Source organism: Macaca mulatta, chromosome 1 (assembly GCF_049350105.2).
Source record: "Macaca mulatta isolate MMU2019108-1 chromosome 1, T2T-MMU8v2.0, whole genome shotgun sequence".
NCBI classification, from domain to species: domain Eukaryota; kingdom Metazoa; phylum Chordata; class Mammalia; order Primates; family Cercopithecidae; genus Macaca; species Macaca mulatta.
This window is the reverse complement of record NC_133406.1, coordinates 216,881,460-216,898,077: the sequence shown is the minus strand read 5'-3', so window position 1 is coordinate 216,898,077 and position 16,618 is coordinate 216,881,460. Positions and strand designations below refer to the sequence as shown.

General features: G+C 50.2%; 1 protein-coding gene across 4 annotated transcripts in view; it reads right to left on the bottom strand.

The window, feature by feature from the left end:
* The window catches only part of MYOM3 (myomesin 3), a 59,926-nt gene that overhangs the window by 11,026 nt on the left and 32,282 nt on the right, over positions 1-16,618 (bottom strand). For all 4 annotated transcript variants that reach the window (XR_013405951.1, XM_077969917.1, XM_028838163.2 and 1 more), the window contains exons 17-28: positions 16,055-16,176; positions 15,464-15,651; positions 14,799-14,925; positions 13,489-13,667; positions 9,432-9,546; positions 8,586-8,742; positions 7,428-7,537; positions 5,233-5,277; positions 4,360-4,496; positions 1,499-1,643; positions 1,270-1,329; positions 498-565 (exon numbers count right to left, since the gene is read on the bottom strand). Coding sequence is in view for 3 of the 4 variants with exons in the window: in XM_077969917.1 (XP_077826043.1) it covers positions 498-565; positions 1,270-1,329; positions 1,499-1,643; positions 4,360-4,496; positions 5,233-5,277; positions 7,428-7,537; positions 8,586-8,742; positions 9,432-9,546; positions 13,489-13,667; positions 14,799-14,925; positions 15,464-15,651; positions 16,055-16,176 (1,453 nt within the window). In the remaining variant the exon portion in view is untranslated. The remainder of the gene's footprint in view (positions 1-497; positions 566-1,269; positions 1,330-1,498; positions 1,644-4,359; positions 4,497-5,232; positions 5,278-7,427; positions 7,538-8,585; positions 8,743-9,431; positions 9,547-13,488; positions 13,668-14,798; positions 14,926-15,463; positions 15,652-16,054; positions 16,177-16,618) is intronic.

The following is a 16,618-nucleotide window of genomic DNA, read 5'->3' as shown; positions in this document are numbered from 1 at the left end:
AGGCCGAAGGGTGCTAAGAAGGACCTTAGGCTTTGGAGTCAGATAGACTGGGCTCTCCCTCTTACCGTGTGGCCTTGAGCTATTTCCCCATTTGTTTTCTCATCTATAAAGTGGGGATAGCAATGCCTATGTCACAGATGATTGTGAGGCGGATGAAATCATACTGTGAGTCTCTGAGCACAGGATAATCATAAACACAGGGAGAGCCCTCAACATACAAACGCTCGCAGGCTCCTAGACCTCCTGACCCCTCGGAACCCCTGCTGGAGCCACTAGGATCTCGTGCAAGGCTGGTCCACCTCACACTAATCCCACCCCATGGGCGCTGGGAAGCTGGGTTTGCTTTTTGGGTTACATGCAGTCTCCTCGGGGGTGTGTGCGATCAGCCAAGTACAGAGTGTGGAATTTAGGGGGCCAGGTGGGCAGGGACAACAACTGGGCTTGGGGATAAGCCACAGGTCTCCCCGCGCTGGGCCTGGGGGCAGGGCAGGACTTGCCTTGCACGTCAGCTGCACTTGGCAGTCCTCTGTGACCTTCCACTGCAACGGCTGCTCAAAATAGGGACCTGTGTGTGCAAAACAAATATGCCCACCGTCAGAGAGCCACGCTCAGCCAGGGTGCCACCTGTGTCCAGGCAGTGATGGGGGGAGGGGCAGTTAATGGCTATGGGCTTCTCAGATGCTGCCCCTGCCAGGGCTGGGACTGGGGTGAGGCAAGGGTGGTGCTCAGGGTGCAAATTTCTTTCTTTTCTTTTCTTTCTTTCTTTTTTTTTTTTTTTTTGAGACAGAGTCTCGCTCTGTCGCGCAGGCCGGAGTGCAGTGGTGCAAACTCAGCTCATTGCAACCTCCGCCTCCCGGGTTCAAGGACTCTCGTGGCTCAGCCTCCTGAGTAGCTGGAATTACAGGCATGTGCCACCACGCCCGGCTAATTTTTGTATTTTTTGTAGAGATAGGATTTCACCACGTTGGCCAGCCTGCTCTTGAACTCCTGACCTCAAGTGATCTGCCCACCTTGGCCTCCCAAAGTGCTGGGATTACAGGCATGAGGCACTGTGTCTGGCTTCAGGGTGCAAAATTTGAGAGGGCTCAGCTCTCACCCTCAGGTCAGGCAAGAGCTATTTTGATCTGGCATTGGGACAGAACTGGACTGAATGGCAGTGGACATCCCTCGGGGTCCCAGCAGGGCTGGGGGTCCCATTAACCCCCAGTCCAGCATCTCTAGCACGAACCAGTGGCCAGGGAGTTTGAACTTCACTCCAGCAGCTCTTACCCTGTTTTCTCTTCCAGTCCCTTCTCTTAGCATCTGCCTGCCTCAGAAGTTTGTCAAAATCTGTGAACACAGAGGGAGGAACCAGCATGAGCCCAGAAGAGTGTGCGTCTGGGACATGGGGCAGCAGAAGGCGAGGGCTGTGCTCAGCAGACTGCAGAGCCGAGGACTCAGGGCTGCGAGGCAGGCCGGGTGTGCAGGGCGGGGCAGGGCGGGGCAGGGCCCGGCTGACCGTCATCCACCAGTGTCAAGGTAATCTGGTTTTTGGCTTTTCCGTCTTGGAGTTGAGCGGTGTACGACCCTTTGTCCTCCTCAGACAAGTTCTGGATGATCACTTCCACCAGGCCCTTCTCTCGGTCAAAATTGATTTTGCGGTTCTGAAAAGGACAAACTCCAGAGTCCTTTTCCTTGTTCTGGGAACTTTGTTGAGGGGCGCACATCAGGGTGTAGTGGGCTTGGGGGTGGTAAGCGCAGAGCTGTCAGCCTTCAGAGACTTGGGCGGGGTGTTGGGTAACCCTCTGCGGCTCCCCCCACACCCGGTCCCCTGGATACTTGAATAAGTTACAATTTTTTTGTTGTTTTGTTTTTCTTGAGACAGTCTCACTCTGTTGCCCAGGCTGGGGTGCAGTGGCGCGATCAGTTACAATTTAATAATAAGCCCCCAACCCCCGCTGTGCCATGGTTTTGCCTGTTTTCTTTTCTTTTCTTTTCTTTCTTTTTTTTTTTTTTGAAACGGAGTCTAGCTCTGTCGCCCAGGCTGGAGTGCAGTGGCCGGATCTCAGCTCACTGCAAGCTCCGCCTCCCGGGTTCACGCCATTCTCCTGCCTCAGCCTCACGAGTAGCTGGGACTACAGGTGCCCGCCACCTCACCCGGCTAGTTTTTTGTATATTTTAGTAGAGACAGGGTTTCACCGTGTTAGCCAGGATGGTCTCGATCTCCTGACCTCGTGATCTGCCCGTCTCGGCCTCCCAAAGTACCGGGATTACAGGCGTGAGCCGCTGTGCCCGACCACTTATTTTCTACTTCTTTTAAAATAGGAAAAACCCCATCGGCATGTGTAAAGGACATTGGGAAAAAAAGTACTCATGTACTTGCTACCCAGTATTAACACTCATTTACATTTTACCATATTCTAACAGTTTTTAAAATTTCATTTTCCTCATCTAGGTTCTTTCTCCCTCTGGCTTTATTTGTATGTATGATTTGGAGGAGTGATCTAATTTTGTTTTATTTTTCTATAGGGACAACTGATTGTCCCACCACTGAATACTAATGAGTCCAGACTTTGTAACACTTCCTATACCATGTGGTAAGGTCATTGCACAATCTTTATGCAGAACTTTCAAATCAGTTTTCTGATTTGCACCTTTTGATGCTGGGACAACCAGCCCCATTGCACAGATGCAGAAACAGAGGCACAGACAGGTGAAGAGACCTGTCAAGGTCATATAACCCACAGGGGGTGGACATGAGACTCCTGTCAGAACTAGTACCTTCTTTCTATAATACATATTTTCTTTCTTTCTTTTTTTTTTTTTGGTCATTGGACCTTTGATATATATAACATATATTTTCTTTCTTTTTTCTTTTCTTTTTTTTTTTTTTTTTTGAGATAGAGTCTCACTTTATTGCCCAGGCTGGAGTGCAGTGGCACGATCTTGGCTCACTGCAACCTCTGCCTCCTGGATTCAAGCGATTCTCATGCTTCAGTCTCCTCGGTAGCTGGGATTACAGGTGTGCACCACCATGCCCGGCTAATTTTTTGTATTTTTAGTAGAGATGGGGTTTCATCATGTTGGCCAGGCTGGTCTCAAACTCCTGACCTCAGGTGATCCACCTGCCTCGGTCTCCCAATGTGCTGGGATTACAGGCATGGGCCACCCCACCCAGCCACAACATGTATTTTCTAATGGCTGCTTTGCCATCTGGAGATGAAATTCACAAATAATATGAGATTGAGTCACGAATTTGAATGTCTCATGAGGTTGAAATTGCCATGTCAGCAGGTAAACAGTTGAATATCGACAAATCATGTGGTTCAATCTAATACAACCTGTCTACAGATATGATTTACAAAATAACATCATACTCTAACCATAACATAAAGAAGAAATAAGTCATTTAAAATAAAAATATTTCAATATAGACGTGCTTGGATATAACCTCAATTATGCCGCACTGATTTATAATGAATTGGTTTGACTTTAAAAGAAGAAAAACAAAAAAACAGAAGCTATTCTGTACAAAAGCAGGAAAATGAATGAGCGTAGGTAAAGTAGCCAGCAGAATAAAAATTCTCCATTCAGTGTATAGTAAAATTGCGCACTTTGGGAGGCTGGGTAGGAGGATCGCCTGAGTTCAGGAGTTTGCAGCCTAGGCAACAAGGCAAAACCCTGTCTACAAAAAAATATTAAAATTAGCTGGGCATGGTGGTGTGTGACTGTGGTCTCAACTATTCGGGAGGCTGAGGTGGGAGGATCGCTTGAGTCTGGGAGGTTGAGGCTGCAGTGAGCTGAGATCATGCCACTGCACTTTTGCCATGATAACAAAGTGAGGTTCTGTCTCAAAAACAAACAAATAAAAACAGAAAACAAAAAATAAAATTGTTCGGGAGACAGAGGCAGGAGTACTTGAGGCCAGGAGTTCAAGATCAACTTGGTCAACACAGTGAGCCCCCATCTCTAACTAAAAAGATTAAAAAAAAGAAAAAAATGTACAAAAATACTTTGTATTTGTATCTAAAATAGAGTTAGGGTCTAGCCTTGGATAATTATAGGCATGAATGCAGGTTTTTCATCTTAAGAATAGTGGGGTAATCAAAAGTTGTGGGGGGGATGGAAATTCTTTGTTTGTGGGAATGTCCCTTGCATTGGCCAGCATGTGGTGTCCCTGCCAACCCCCACCCCCAACACCAGCACTGGTACTAAAAGCCAAAGGTCCTCATCCCGTCCCCATCACTGAACAGCAAAAGCACACCGTCATTTCTGAAATGGCCACTAGGGGGAAGTACCAGCCCATGCAGAATCACGACCCGGTGAGGCCACCTCCCCGGCAGGGGAGCCTCACTTCAGGGATTGTGAGCACCCAATTACCGGAGAGCTGAAGATCTCCTTGTTGTTGAAGATTAGATGCAGCTCAGCGGCTGGAGATAACTTTTCTACTTCCAGCCAAAGCCGCACCTCTCCTCGTTCCAGGATGTCAACGTTCCAGCCGGAGATCAGTTTGATCACTGGGAGGCGCAGGATGGGAAGCGGGTGGGTTGGACCCCTTCTCCCTTTCCCGCTCCCTTCCAGCCCCACCTGGAGCACACCCTTGGCATCTGACATTGCAAAACGCTTAGAGAACCTGAAGGAGACTCTACCGGGTGGGGCTCAGAGGAGGGTTTTCCGAATGCCCACTCTGGATCTATTTAATCCGAATGCCCACTCTGGATCTATTTAATCTCAGCGAAGCATTTCCTCTTCTAAGAGCTCTGGGGCTGCCGTTCTCAACCTGGCCGGGCATTGGATCCCTGAGGACTTTCAAAAACCCTAGCATCTGGGCTCCATCCTCAGAGATTCTGATTTGTCTGGGGCATGGCCTAGGTATTGGGATTAGGAAAGGCGTCATCATGGTTCTTTTGTGTAGCCAAGTTTGTGACCTCCCCTGCTCTAGGGACTGCACACACTGTCCCTAGCCAACGGAGGGAAGCAGAGGTTTAGAAGATCCCAAATCCTAATGACTAAAGAGCCAATTATAGTAATTATAGAAGAGGACAACGCCCACATGTCCCTTCCTCGCATCCCCTTTCCTGCTGCTCTTTTCCTTCCGTGAGCTTCCTGAGTGGTGTCTGACCTTCTAGCTCTGTGGTTCCCCCACCCTCTGGGGGTTGTTTCCTGGTCCTTGGCCTGACTCTGCTCTGCTCAGAACATGCCAATGGGCCCAGTGGGGACTGCACAAGGCTGCAGCTTGGACTGCTTGCTTACCTGGGTTTCTGATTTCATGACTCAGCTTCTTCAGCTTCTCCAGCTCTGGGATAGGGGGGAGTAAGGAAGAAACCAGAGAGAATGAAATATCCTGACCGGGGGTGGGAGGCCCACAGGAGCCATCCAATGATCCTGTGCTGGGTCAAAGTTCCAAGAGACACCTCCCCCCAAGTTGGGGTCCCTTGGCTCCATAGGGGCCATGATGAATACTGTGGGCCTTTGCCCTGGGGCACTGAGGGTGATGCCAAGGCTGCTGCTGACCACCCTGAAGTTGCATCTTCTCCCTGTCCTTCAAGGCCTAGATCAAGTCTTACTTCCCTAGAGGAGCACCTACCATGTGCCTGGTTCTGCATACTTTATTAGTCCTCTGCAATGCTGTGGGCTGAGTATTACTGTCTGCCTCTGGTCACTCTGGGACCACTGGTGCCAGGGCCTCATTGCTCACCTCTGTCATATGCTATCTTAGTGTCCCTGGGTCTGGACCACACAGAGCACTGCAGCCCAGAAGTCTCAGATTGTTCTAGAATGCTGTCTTATTTGCTGACTGTTTCTTCTTCTTTGTCTTTTCTTTTTTTTGAGACAGAGTTTTGCTCTTGTTACCCAGGCTGGAGTACGATGGTGCGATCTTGGCTCACTGCAACCTCTGCCTCCAGGGTTTAAGCGATTCTCCTGCCTCAGCCTCCCAAGTAGCTGGGATTACAGGAGTGTGCCACCATGCCCAGCTAATTTTTTGTATTTTTAGTAGAGACAGGGTTTCACCATGTTGGCCAGGCTGGTCTTGAACTCCTGACTTCAGGTGATCCGCCCGCCTCAGCTTCCCAAAGTGCTGGGATTATAGGTGTGAGCCACTGCGCCCGGCCTGCTGACTGCTTCTTTGTGTTGCCTCTTCTGCTAAGGCGAGCTCTGAATCTACGTGAAAGTCTTGTACACAGTAGGTGCTCAGACAATACGGACTGTGTGGATGAACTGGCGGGGCAGAGCCCACGCCTCATTTTCTCTAGTAAGCCCCAGAATCCTTAACACAATGAGTCTAGATTCATGGCAAGCACACGGCAAACAAAACCAAAAAACACCATCATTTTCATGGATGGCTTTAGTTTGCATAGAATCATCTGATTGTATCTGCATAACAATATTGTTTCAGGTGGGGGCAGCCAGGGATTATAATCCCTCTTTATGGGTGAGGAAACTGAGGCCCAGGAAGGTGGCATGACTTGTCCAAAATCAGCCAGCAAATTATGGAACCGGAATTGGAACCCGGGTCTCTCCGGCTTCTGCTTCTTAACAAAATCAAAAGGCCTCACGTGCCACGAGCAGGACAGACAATGGGCAAAGGCTGTCCTGGTTGCTACGGAGGGAGCAGAGCATCTCATTGGCTGTGAGCACAGGCTTTGGTTCAGTTTAATTTATCAAATATGGATGGTCCTTTAGACGTGGTATTCACTCTCTGGTTACCCACAGTACTCAACACTCCCTATTGTCACCCCATTTCTCGGACCAACTGCTGTTTGCAATTTATCATCACACTTGCACTGTTGTTTTTGGGGGCTACAGAAGGAAACAAAAATAATTCTAGTACCTTTGCTTTTACCAAAAGTGGGAAAACAGGCTAGGCACAGTGGCTCACGCCTGTAATCCCAACACTTTGGGAGGCTGAGGTGGGCAGATCACAAGGTCAGGAGATTGAGACCATCCTGGCTAATACAGTGAAACCCCATCTCTACTAAAAACACAAAAAATTAGCCCGGCGTGGTGGCAGGCGCCTGTAGTCCCAGCTACTCAGGGAGCTCAGTCAGGAAAATTGCTTGAACCCAGGAGACAGAGGTTGCAGTGAGCCGAGATCATGCCACTGCATTCCAGCCTGGGCGACAGAGCGAGACTCCGTCTCAAGAAATAATAGTAATAATTTAAAAATAAAGAAGTGGGACAGCAAAAGAGAGACCAGAAAAATGTAAATTTCACTGGGCGGGGATTTTTGTCTGTCGAGTTCACTGATGTAATATCCAGGGCCTACCTGGCCTGTGGCAGGTCCTTAATAGATATCTGTTGATGGAAAGAATGGGTGGGTGAGGGCCTACTTCTCTGGGGAAATTGCCACTTTACTTATTTTGGTTGCTTCTTGCTGACCTCTGTGCGCATTTGTGTTTGGGACTCTCTCTCTGGGGAGGTGGCAGGGAGCGGGGCAGGTGCGTTACCTTCCTCGGTCAGCGTGTGGCTTGCGGAGATGTCTTCATCGGCGTCAGTGACTATGACTGAGTAGGTGCCCAAATCCTCGAGGCCAGGTTCTTTCAGGATGACCTTGGACCTGGCAGAGACAGGAGAGCAGAGGCTCTGGGAGGAGCTCCTTAGTCTTGTGCACTAGAGGCCTGGGAGCCAGGGAGTCCAGGTTGCCTCTGGTGAGCCTGTACCACAAGCAGACCCTGGCCAAGTCAGGAAGCACAGGCAGCTGCCTCCTTCTACCTCCTCAGGGTCCCCTTAGGGTCCCACCTTCAATGGTGCCATTATCTGGGCTCTCTGGCACTGGGTCTGCACTGGTCACACCACCCTGACCTCCTCCACGGCTTGAGGCGTAGGCTTTATGCCTTGTTGGACAGAGCTGAGGCCATGAGCCGCTGGGGGAGGAGTGAGACATGGGGGCATCTGACAGGGGTCCTTGTGGTCATCTGGTCCAACTCTACATGCTATAGATGAGGAACCTGAGTACAGAGAACTTGTAAGAGCAAGTCCCTGGCACCCAGGCTAGAAACCAAGTCCTCTTTGAAGGTCTCCTCGAAGGTACTGAGTTAGGGGCACATATAATTCCCTACGGAAAAGGAATCTCCAAAAGAACAGTGCCATTGGCTGAGCGCAGTGGCTCACGACTGTAATCCCAGCACTTTGGGAGGCTGAGTGGGGAGCATTGATTGAGCTCAGGAGTTAGAGACAAGCCTAGACAACAGAGTGAGACCCCATCTCTACAAAAAAATACAAAAATTAGCTGGGTGTGGTGACATGTGCCTGTAGTCAAGCTACTCAGGAGACTGAGGCGGGAGGGTCGCTTGAGCTTGGGAGGTCAAGGCTGCAGTGAGCTGAGATCATGCCATCACACAGCCTGGGCAACACAGCAAGACCTTGTCTCAAAAAAAAGAAAGAAAAGAAAAGAAAAGAAAAAATAGCGCCATTGCAGTCCCGTAAGTGCACTCTCCACTCTTCTCACTAAGGTTGCAGTCAGTGTCCTCAGAGAAAGACCGAGCAGCACCTTTCAGCCATCATTGATAAGTCCTGCCCTGTGGTCTCAGCCGGGAGCATCTGCCAGCTCCTCTGACAGTATTTGGGTCTCGTTGAGCAGTTGTTTCTCCTCTCGCCTCACTTACTTGTTAACTGTATCCTCGATCGTGACCCTCTGGGGGTCCAGTGGGCCCTTGTAGTCTTTGGACCACTGAAACTCTGAGGAGTCGGGGGCTTCAGGGGCTTCAAAAGCCAAATAGATAAAACCCTCTTCATCCACACCAACCTCGATCTCATGGGCACCTGAGGGCGAGATCCAATAGAGGGCAGTGGATGTTTATACATAATAAACCAGGTCACACCCCTCCCCTGCTTAAACCTCCAGGGCCTGCCCGTTGCTCTTAATAATAAATTTGACTCCTTGCTGTGGCTGCCAAGGCATTGCATGATCTGGCTCCTTCTCACCTCAAATGTCACCTCTTCAGAGAAGCCCTCCTTGACTGCCCTAGCTAAGCAACCTTGCCCCATCCTATCATCCTGTTTCTTTTATAATAAAGCACTTATCTCTATCTTAAATCGCTTTCCTCATGCAATAGTTTACTTGTTTACTGCTCTCTGCTCCCCCTACTCCTACATTAGAGCAGGGATCTTACTCTCTCATTCACTCCTGTATTCACAGTGCAACGTGGGCATCACCAAATATTTATTAAATGAATGAATAATTAAAAGAATGGAAAGAGAACGTGCTTTATAGTTGGGAGAGGTGGGTGATTCTGTCATATACTAGCACGTGACCTGGTTGATCTTCTCTGAGCTATAATAAAATCAGTGTCAATGTGGGATGATGACCCCTCCCTCAGGGGCTTGCTGGAGGGCCAGAGAAATGTGAGGGCTTAGCACAGCATCAGGCTTCTCCCAACTTCCCTTGAACACCACCCGTCCCCAACGGTGTAGCCCAGCGGCAGAGCTCTGGCCTCTCCGGCCACCCTTACCTGGCTTGTCCTCCAGGAGCACAGGATCGGTGGGCATGGACGGTTGCCCCAGACCAGCCGAATTCATGGCCTGTACCTGGAACACGTAACTCTTTCCTGGCTGCAAGTCAGAAACCTGGGGGCAGAGGGCAAGAACCAGCACTGAGGACAGCAGTGACTTTTCCTGCAACCCAGGCCCCAGTGTGCAGGAAACCACTCGGGGAGCCACTCTCAACAAGAAAACCCTCTCTCTTCTTGTGTCCCTCATCTTTCCATGTGACAAAGACGGCCGTTCAACACCTGGGGATTGTCTTTGCCATCCTTTCCTTGGGCTGTCTCCACCAATCACCAGGTTCCATCTGTTTTATTTCCCTAATGTTTCTTTCTTTCTTTTTTTTTTTTTTTTTTGAGACAAAGTTTTACTGTTGTCGCCCAGGCTGGAGTGCAGTGGCACAATCTCTGCCCACTGCAACCTCTGCTTATCTGGTTCAAGCAATTCTCCCGCCTCAGCCTCCCGAGTAGCTAGGATTACAGGCACTCGCCACCATGCCTGGCAGATTTTTGTATTTTTAGTAGAGATGGGGTTTCACCATATTGGCCAGGCTAGTCTCGAACTCCTGACCTCAGGTAATCCACCCGCCTCAGCCGCTGAAAGTGCTGTGATTACAGGTGTGAGCCACCACCACGCCCGGCCTCCCTAATGTTTCTTAAATGTGGCCACTTTCCTCCAGGTCCCATCCACAGCCATGATTGAGGCTTTGTTTCTCCTCACCTGGGGCAGCCCAACAGTTTCCTAAAGGGCGTTTCTGCCCTGGGACCCTTCTCTCCAAGTCTATCTTTCCCTCTGCGGATCTGATGATGTGTACATCTTTTAGTGGCCTTCAGGGTCAAGTTCAAATTTCGAGGTTGAGTACCTAGAGTCTTCCTAACCTGGCCTTAGCCTGTTGTCCTCTTGTCCTTCCATCTGTCCCCTTCACACCACAGCTCTCTCAGCGTCCCCACATCCATCACACCATTTCACACCTCCCTGCCTTTGCCCTTGCTGAGTGCGCTGCCTGGGATGCCGTCCCGCCTCCCTCCTGGCTCACTCCACTGTAGCCTGTGCTTCATCACTCAGTTTCGGCAGACACGTGGATTCCAGGAAGCACCTCTCACCTTCTCTTTTGAGCGTCCAGAATTCCTGAGACCCCCTCAATTGCAACATTTATCACACAGTATTGTTGTTGCCTGCTACCCAACAACTGTGACTTATTTAGTTTCTCATGCCTAGGAATTGGTCCAGGCCTGGCATCAAAGCAGGTGTGAAGAAATGTTTAGCCAGTGGCTGACTGACCGAATGGTGGCCAACAGTCCACATGCAGAAGCCGGTGCCAGGTCACCAAGGCTGTCCTGCCCTGGCCTGGGCCAACGTACATGCGGAGGGGGCGAGCCACTCATATAGGTGAAGACCTATATGAGTCCCCTGGCTGAGGCTTGTCTTCCCTGATTCCGTCTGAGGTGGCTTTAATTTCATTTTTTGTAAAATGAAGGTATTTTAATTTTTCCAATTATAAAAGAAATACACACTTGTTGCGAAACATTTTAAGTGACAGAGCACAACATGCCATGAAGGACTAAAGCGCCCCTGGCAGGCCCTCCCCCAGACATCACCAGAATGAACCATTTGGTAAAAATTTTTTTTTTTTTTTTTTGAGACAGAGTCTCACCTGTTGCCCAGTGGGAATGCAGCAGCGCGATCTCAGCTCACTGCAAGCTCCGCCTCCCGGGTTCATGCCATTCTCTTGCCTCCACCTCCCAAGTAGCTGGGACTACAGGCGCCCGCCACCACGCCCGGCTAATTTTTTGTATTTTTAGTAGAGACGGGGTTTCACCGTGTTACCCTGGATGGTCTCGATCTCCTGACCTCGTGATCTGCCCGTCTCAGCCTCCCAAAGTGCTGGGATTACAGGTGTGAGCCACCATGCCCGGCCAACGTAAAAATCTTTTCAGAAATTTTTTTTTTTTTTTTTTTTTTTTTTTTTTTTTTTTGAGATGGAATCTCGCTCTGTGGCCCAGGCTGGAGTGCAGTGGTATGATCTCGGCTCACTGCAACCTCCGCCTCCCAGGTTCAAGTGATTCTCCTGCCTTAGCCTTCTGCGTAGCTGGGACTACAGGCATGCGCCATCACATGTGGCTGATTTTTGTATTTTTGTTGTAGAAACGAGGTTTCACTATGTTGGCCAGGCTGGTCTCAAACTCCTGACCTCAGGAGATCTGCCTCGGTCTCCTAGAGTGCTGGGATTACAGCCATGAGCCCCCACTGCGCCTGGGCAAAATCTTTTTAGACTTTTCCAAGGACATAATCCAGGTAGAAACAGGACATGCACCTATCCTATTTGTTAGTATCTTATTCTTTCCCATTGTGACAGGCTTCTTGAGCCAGCCTTCTTTCCTCCGGCTGCTCCCTAATACAATGTTGATGAATGGGCTTGAAAACTGCATATCTTCCTGCCTGCTGGGGAAAAGCACCCAGGAAAACGGGCTGGAGAAATACTTCACCTTTCCCTAGGGCTGCAGAAAATGGAACCTAATCCACATCACATTCTTACAAATATTCCTCAAATAAAGGAGGCCCTGAGACACACTGGCCCTAGGTGTAGACACTATGGCCTGTGAAAGTGGCCTTCAGTCACCTGGAAGTCTAACTCTGATTGGTTGTCTAAGGTAGTAATTTGTGTCTGCTAATAATGCTTCCAGCGACATCTTTGTTTCCTGACATGTCTAAGTGTTTGTGAATTGTCTTGGTTAGGCCAGGAGAAGACTCTGTGATTTCCTCACCTCCCGCACGGGTGGAAGTGAAAGCAACCGCCACTCTAGAACAAAAACAGTGATTCTGCTAGACTTCTCATTCAGCCAAAGACTCTAGAGTTTGTTTCTCATTTAAATTAAGGAACATGTAGCCTCAGCCTCCCAAAGTGCTGGGATGCTCGGGGGCTCTAAACAGTTCTGTTCAAGGTGGGTCTGCACTGGAAACTGATCTGGATGGCTGAGGCAGGGGAACTTGAGACCTCTGTCAGGCCTGCAGGCGTCTCACCTGGCTGGGGCATTGTCCACTCTTTGCACTCATGCATACATGTTTATCTATATTATATATAACATGTTATATATATTATACGCTATTCACATATAAATATCCTACTCTGTATTCTGCTTTGTTTTTCTTAGCCACATAGGATGGATACCTTTTTGTGTTAATACATGCATGTAGGTCCACCTCATTCTTTTTTTTTTGAGACAGGGTCTTGCTCTGTCCCTCAGGCTGGAGTGCAGTGGTACGATCACAGCTCCCTGCCTGCAGCCTGGACCTCTCTGGGCTCAGGTGATCCTCCCACTTCAGGTGATACTCCCGAGTAGCTGCGACTACAGGTGTATACCACCACACCTGGCTAATTTTTTTTATTTTGTAGAGATGAAGTTTCTCCATGTTTCCCAGGCTGGTCTCGAACTCCTGGGCTTCAGCAATCCTCCCACCTCGGCCTCCTCAGAGTGCTGAGATTAAAGGAATGAGCCACCATGCCCTGCCCATCTCCATTCTTCACACCGCCTTGTTCCTTTAACTGCCTTATTCTTTATACTGCCTGGCACAGGATTCTACTTTTAAGATACACTGTGATGAACTTAAGCAACACCCCTACTAATAGATGTTTCAGTTGTTTCTAGCTTGGGCCATTATAAAGAAGGCTATAAGAAGCATCTTTATCCTTAGATCTTTGCACATTTGCCTAATTACCTTTCTATAATTCAATCCCAGGAGCAGAATTCCGGGGTCAGGGGGCATGCATGGGCAAATGGTGATATACCTGGCTGATAGCAAGTGAGTCTTTACGGAGGTGCCTGCCTAGCATGGAGCAGGATATGGGCACCAGCCAGCCAGACCCACCTCCAACTTGCTGTGTGACCCTAGGCAAATTGCTCTTCCTCTCTGGTCCTCTGCTGCCATTAAGTGAGGGCAATGATGTCTGGAGGTCATTCCGGTGCTAATGTTCTAGTGGCAGGGAAGGCTCAGGGCCAGTCAGAAGATGAAGGCATAAGAACTTACCCTCAGGTGGGTGCCAGAGATGGGGCCTGGGGTGACTGGCTTCCACTGCTCAGAGCCTTCCTCCTGGAAACTGACGTGATAGCCTGTGACAGGCCCAGCTCCCGTATACAATGGGGGCTCCCACTGCAGCACCAGGGACGTGGCCCGCACCTCGGACACCCGTACATTGTACGGGGGGCCTGTGACAAATGAGAGATGGGCAGAGATGTGTGAGTTGGGCAGCCAGGCAGCCAGCCAGGTGGGCAGCAAGCCCAGCAGTCAGTCAACAAGCTTGTCAATCCATCAGTGACAGTCAAGCCAGGAAGGGCCTGCTCTGGGTGTCGCCAAGCCCGGGCCAACCTTGGCATCATGACAAAGCTTGGCTCTGGGCCTGAAACAGGGTTCACTTTTCAAAATGTGCTCAGCCTCCCCTCCTCCTAGTAGCTTCCCTGACCTTCCCCATCCCCATCCCAGACAGCACTAATCATTCTAAAGTGCTTCAGTGTTTAGTGTGGGGGCCAAGGGTGTAACTTCTAGAGTCAGACCTCTGGGGTTCATGTCAAAACTCAACCTCTTCCAGATATGGGGACTTTGGGCGAGATAGTTAGCCTCTTTGTTCCTATCCCCCCATCTGTAAAATGGGGATAATAATAATTCTTGTAATATAGTGCTTTTGTGAGCATTAGTGAGATAATTTATGAAAAGTGTTTGGTACCTAGTAGGTAACCGATAAATATTAGTTGTTTATAATTGTTGCTGTCAAAAGCATCATGTTTTAGTTATCTGCCACTCAGGTAGAGGTTTTGTGTAGAAAACAGAACTGAGCTGAACAAAACGATGGAAAGGTGTGATTCTCCTTCCTCAGTGAGAGGTGAGGGGCTCATTGGTGAGAAGGCTTACAGGGTTAATGGGAACAGTGGGTAGGGTGGCCAACTGTCCATTTGTCCAAGACTAAGAGGGTTCCTGGGACATGGGATTTTCAGTAGTAAACTGAAAGTCTCAGGCAAACCAGGACTAGTTGCTCACCCTAGCAGCACACCTTTGGGGCTGGAGATTGGTCTATGTCCAGAAGCAGGCAGGGTCTCGAGTTGGGAAATAGTTTGTACTGGGCCAGTTGATGGCCCAGATCAGGGGTCCTTTAAGACAGGCTTAGGACTCCATTTGTGTCAGGAATTACAGAGTGGGTTTGTGGAAGGGTCAGGGGCCTGGAGTGCAGGACAAACAGTGCAAGCCTGAATGCACAGAGGAGTGCTGCGGCCTTCATCTCATTGGGTAGGTTTGGGGAAGGCGGGAAGGGCAGGCACTGGACTTCAGGCCTGCAGGCCTCTCACCTGGCTGGGGCATTGTCCACTCTTTGCACTCGAACAGGCTGCTGGGTGCCGACAGCTCGCCAACACCTGCCCAGTTGGCAGCCCGGGCACGGAACTCATAAAAGTGGCCTTCACGAAGGTCACTGACCTTGAAGAGCAGAAACGCAAACTGTGAGACTGAGGCTGGGGGAGGGATGCGGAGCGACTCAGAGCAGGAGGTCTGTGGGGGCTTTGCTTTTGTGTTTATTTTTTGAGACACGGTCTCACTTTGTCACCCAGGCTGGAGTGCAGTGGCATGAACATGGCTCACTGCAGCCTCGACCTTCTGGGCTCATGCAGTCCTCCCGTGTCAGCCTCTCGAGTAGCCGGGACTACAGGTGCGTGCCACCACACTCAGCTAATTTTTGTATTTTTTGTAGAGACAGGGTTTTGAACATGTTGCAGACTGGTCTCGAACTCCTGAGCTCAAGCAATCCACCCGCCTCAGCCTCCCAAAGTGCTGGGATTCTTGGGGGCTCTAAACAGTTCTGTTCAAGGTGGGTCTGCATTGGAAAATGATCTGGATGGCTGAGGCAGGGGAACTTGAGACCTCTGTCAGATTCTGTCAGACTTCAAGACTCAAGCACTGCCCTCCGGTCTCTGCTAAACCAGTCATGACACAGGCTGGGGCCACCTTCCAGCCTTACCTTGCAGACCCGGGTGGGGATGGGCTGCTGATTAACCGCGTGCCAGTCCAGCTCTTCTGAGTCATGCTGGTCCAGGAAGTAGCCCAGGATCTTGCCACCTCCACGACGCTTGGGAGGTTTCCACCCAATGACCATTTCATTCTTCCCGCAGTTCAGGAGGGCAAAGCCATATGGGGCAGATGGGGTAGCTACAGGGAGGTAAGGAGGTGAGGACAGCTGCTCCCTAGGGTGGCTGGATTGGACAGTGGGGCCTGAGGGAGCCGATGAGCCTCCCCCAGTTGGTGCCGGCCCTACTCCAGGGGTTTTTCCCTGAGCCAGCAGTATCTGTGCCTCAGGAGGGCATCGGAGCCTCAGGTTTCTGGGCCTTAAGGCTTCCCCACCCGCTAGAGCTGCTCAGGCCTCATCCCATGACCTCAAGCCATGGTTACTTCCTTCCCAAAGGAAAGGGCAGCCAGGGCCAGCTCCAGTTTCCCTCAGAGGTCGTGTGTGCCACAAGCCACCAGGACTGGGCCCTCCAAGATGTGGTCTATGAGCCCCAGTTCCCCGCCCAGCCCAGGGAGGTTTGCAGGCTGGACCTGCCCTTGGACTCACCCAGAGCCTGCTTGACCCTGATGGGCTCGGTGGCGGCTGAGCTCTCGCCTACCCCAGCCTCGCTGACTGACCTGACACAAAACTCATACTCCTTGCCCGTCCTCAGCCCGGGAACTGTAAACCTGGGAGGGAAACGTGCAGCTTTCACGGATGTACAAACAGCCTGGAGACATTCCCAAACTTTCTAGAACAACTTTGTGGAATAAGTGGTCACCAGCGTGGTAGAATTTGAAAGTTCCAGGTCAATTCTTCCTAAAAATATTGCCCTTGATCCCATGGCAATGCCCGAGATGACACCGTGGAGGGGGTAGACCTAAGGGTTTTAAAGGATGTTTGCTTTTCCAGATCCACCCTTAACATGCAAACACGCTAGGAAAGGTCCTAATTTAAAGCAAAGGCAGCCAACCCTGGACCAAGCGCCACATGGTACATCTTCAAGACTTTGGGCTTTGTCCTTGAAAAAGAACATGTGGCTGTTAACGCCTGCACTAATGCTGTGATGCAAAAACACGGAGTCCTTTCAGAGCCCTCAAAGACAGTTGTCATCCAGAGACACGCAAGGAT